The 2,316-nt window shown below is 51.7% G+C and overlaps 1 protein-coding gene across 2 annotated transcripts; it reads right to left on the bottom strand.

Annotated features, from left to right (window-relative positions):
- Positions 1–648: 648 nt before the first annotated feature.
- On the bottom strand, positions 649–1,841 carry LOC104660591 (glyceraldehyde-3-phosphate dehydrogenase-like). 2 transcript variants are annotated; one of them, XM_030921797.1, is made up of 2 exons: positions 1,713–1,841; positions 649–1,658 (listed from the first exon to the last, which is right to left on the bottom strand). In XM_030921797.1, the coding sequence occupies exons 1-2, from the start codon at positions 1,839–1,841 to the stop codon at positions 834–836; spliced, it is 954 nt and encodes a 317-aa protein (XP_030777657.1). In that variant the 3' UTR covers positions 649–833. The 2 variants fall into 2 exon arrangements, with proteins under 2 accessions (XP_030777657.1, XP_030777656.1); XM_030921796.1 differs by having other exon boundaries at positions 649–1,841.
- Positions 1,842–2,316: the final 475 nt, after the last annotated feature.

The raw sequence follows: 2,316 nt of genomic DNA, 5'->3' as shown, positions 1-2,316 counted from the left end.
CTGCAGTGGAATCTCTCTTCCCCTGTTGCGGTGATCCTGGATAACATTTGCCTTCACCACTTTAACTTCGTTCTGGCTTAGGCTTTTGCGAGGAAGGGGAGCTAATGGATAAAAGCTAATCATGAAATTACGCCACACTATGAGGTGGGTGCAAAAGTAATGCGGTTTTTGCAATCAAAAGTAATGGCAAAAGCCACAATTACTTTTGCACCAACCTAATAGATTGGCTCAATTTAATGGTTAGCCCACATCCATTAGCTCCGCCCTGATCATCTGGGCTAACTCAACTTGCTTGAAGAGAACAACTTCCAGGCTGTTGGATTGTCCAGTTCTGGGCCTGACAGGCAGTCATGAGAGGGGACTGTCTTCATACTTGACTCATGGCAGGTCTGCACAGTCACAGTTGTTCTGGGTTTCAGGGCCCACACTCAGTGCTGTTGCATGGCAGATGAGCTCTCTGGCAGAGGGGTATTTACCAAGCTCAGTCTGACCCTTGTGAGATATAAGTGGTTGCAGAGGCTGCAGTGTTGGCTGGGACAGGCGTGGGATCCAGAGACCCCTCATCTTGTAATCCTGCTCCACTCCTTTGCAGCCTTAATCATGGGCAAGTTCTCTAGCTTTCTTTTTTTTTTTTTTTTTCTGAGCACAGGGGACTTTATTGATGGTACACGACAAGGTGGGACTCCCTAGGCCCTTCCCCTCTTCAAGGGGTCTACATGGAAACTGTGAGGGGAGATTCAGTGTGGTGGGGGACTGAGTATGGCAGGGACTCCCCAGCAGTGAGGGCCTCTCTCTTCCTCTTGTGCTCTTGCTGGGGCTGGTGGTCCGGGGTCTTAGTCCTGGGAGGCCATGTGGGCCATGAGGTCCACCACCCTGCTGCTGTAGCCAAATTCGTTGCCATAGCAGGAAATGAGCTTGATAAAGTGGTCGTTGAGGGCAATACCAGCCCCAGCATCGAAGGTGGAAGAGTGGGTGTCGCTGTTGAAGTCGGAGGAGACCACCTGGTGCTCAGTGTAGCCCAGGATGCCCTTGAGGGGGCCCTCCGACGCCTGCTTCACCACCTTCTTGATGTCATCATATTTGGCAGGTTTTTCCAGATGGTAGGTCAGGTCCACCACTGACATGTTGGCAGTGGGGACACGGAAGGCCATGCCAGTGAGCTTCCCGTTCAGCTCAGGGATGACCTTGCCCACAGCCTTGGCAGCGCCAGTAGAGGCAGGGATGATGTTCTGGAGAGCCCCGCGGCCATCACGCCACAGTTTCCCGGAGGGGCCATCCACAGTCTTCTGGGTGGTAGTGATGGCGTGGACTGTGGTCATGAGTACTTCCATGATACCAAAGTTGTCATGGATGACCTTGGCCAGGGGCGCTATGCAGTTGGCGGTGCAGGAGGCGTTGCTGACGATCTTGAGGCTGTTGTCGTACTTCTCATGGTTCACACCCATGACGAACATGGGGGCGTCCGCAGAGGGGGCGGAGATGATGACCATTTTGGCTTCCCCCTGCAAATGAACCCCAGCCTTCTCCATGGTGGTGATGATGCCAGTGGACTCCACGACGTACTCAGCACCAGCATCGCCCCACTTGATTTTGGAGGGATCTCGCTCCTGGAAGATGGTGATGGGATTTCTATTGATGACAAGCTTCCCATTCTCAGTCTTGATGGTGCCATGGAATTTGCCATAGGTGGAATCATACTGGAACATGTGAACCATGTAGTTGAGGTCAATGAAGGGGTCATTGATGGCAACAATATCCACTTTACCAGAGTTAAAAGCAGCTGTGGTGACCAGGCGCCCAATATGACCAAATCCGTTGACTCCGACCTTCACCTTCCGCATGGTGTCTCAGGGATGTGCTGGTGATGCAAGAGAAAATCCGGCTGACTGTCGAACAGGAGGAGCAGAGAGCCTATAGCTTTCTTAAGTCTGAAAGATGAGAATAGCAATAACATGGTAGTCACACCTATTGATAGGGTAGAGTGCAGTGTCTGACACCCAGCAAGGGAATCATGCTAGCATATGAAAACATTCCTGGCATTTGGAAGGTGGTTGTGGTATGGTAGAAAAGAACCAAGGATGCTGTAGGTGGAGAAAACACAGAATTCTGTCTTTTATGAGGCATCATCCTGAGCAAATCAGAGCCTTGGGTATGGCCAAAAACCCTTTGCCCCTCTTCCCACCAAGAGTCAGAGGCTAAGTTGCCTCCACATTGCCTCAGGGCTTGACCATGGGGCTTGCTTGGATTTCTAGGACACTGTGAAGTGGGGCACAAGTGGTAGCTTGGTAAATGCATGCCTGGAGGTCGCCTTGTGGC

This window comes from Rhinopithecus roxellana, chromosome 17 (genome assembly GCF_007565055.1).
Source record: "Rhinopithecus roxellana isolate Shanxi Qingling chromosome 17, ASM756505v1, whole genome shotgun sequence".
Classification (NCBI taxonomy): Eukaryota; Metazoa; Chordata; class Mammalia; order Primates; family Cercopithecidae; genus Rhinopithecus; species Rhinopithecus roxellana.
Note: the sequence above shows the minus strand (reverse complement) of the source record. Positions and strands in the feature narration are given on the sequence as shown.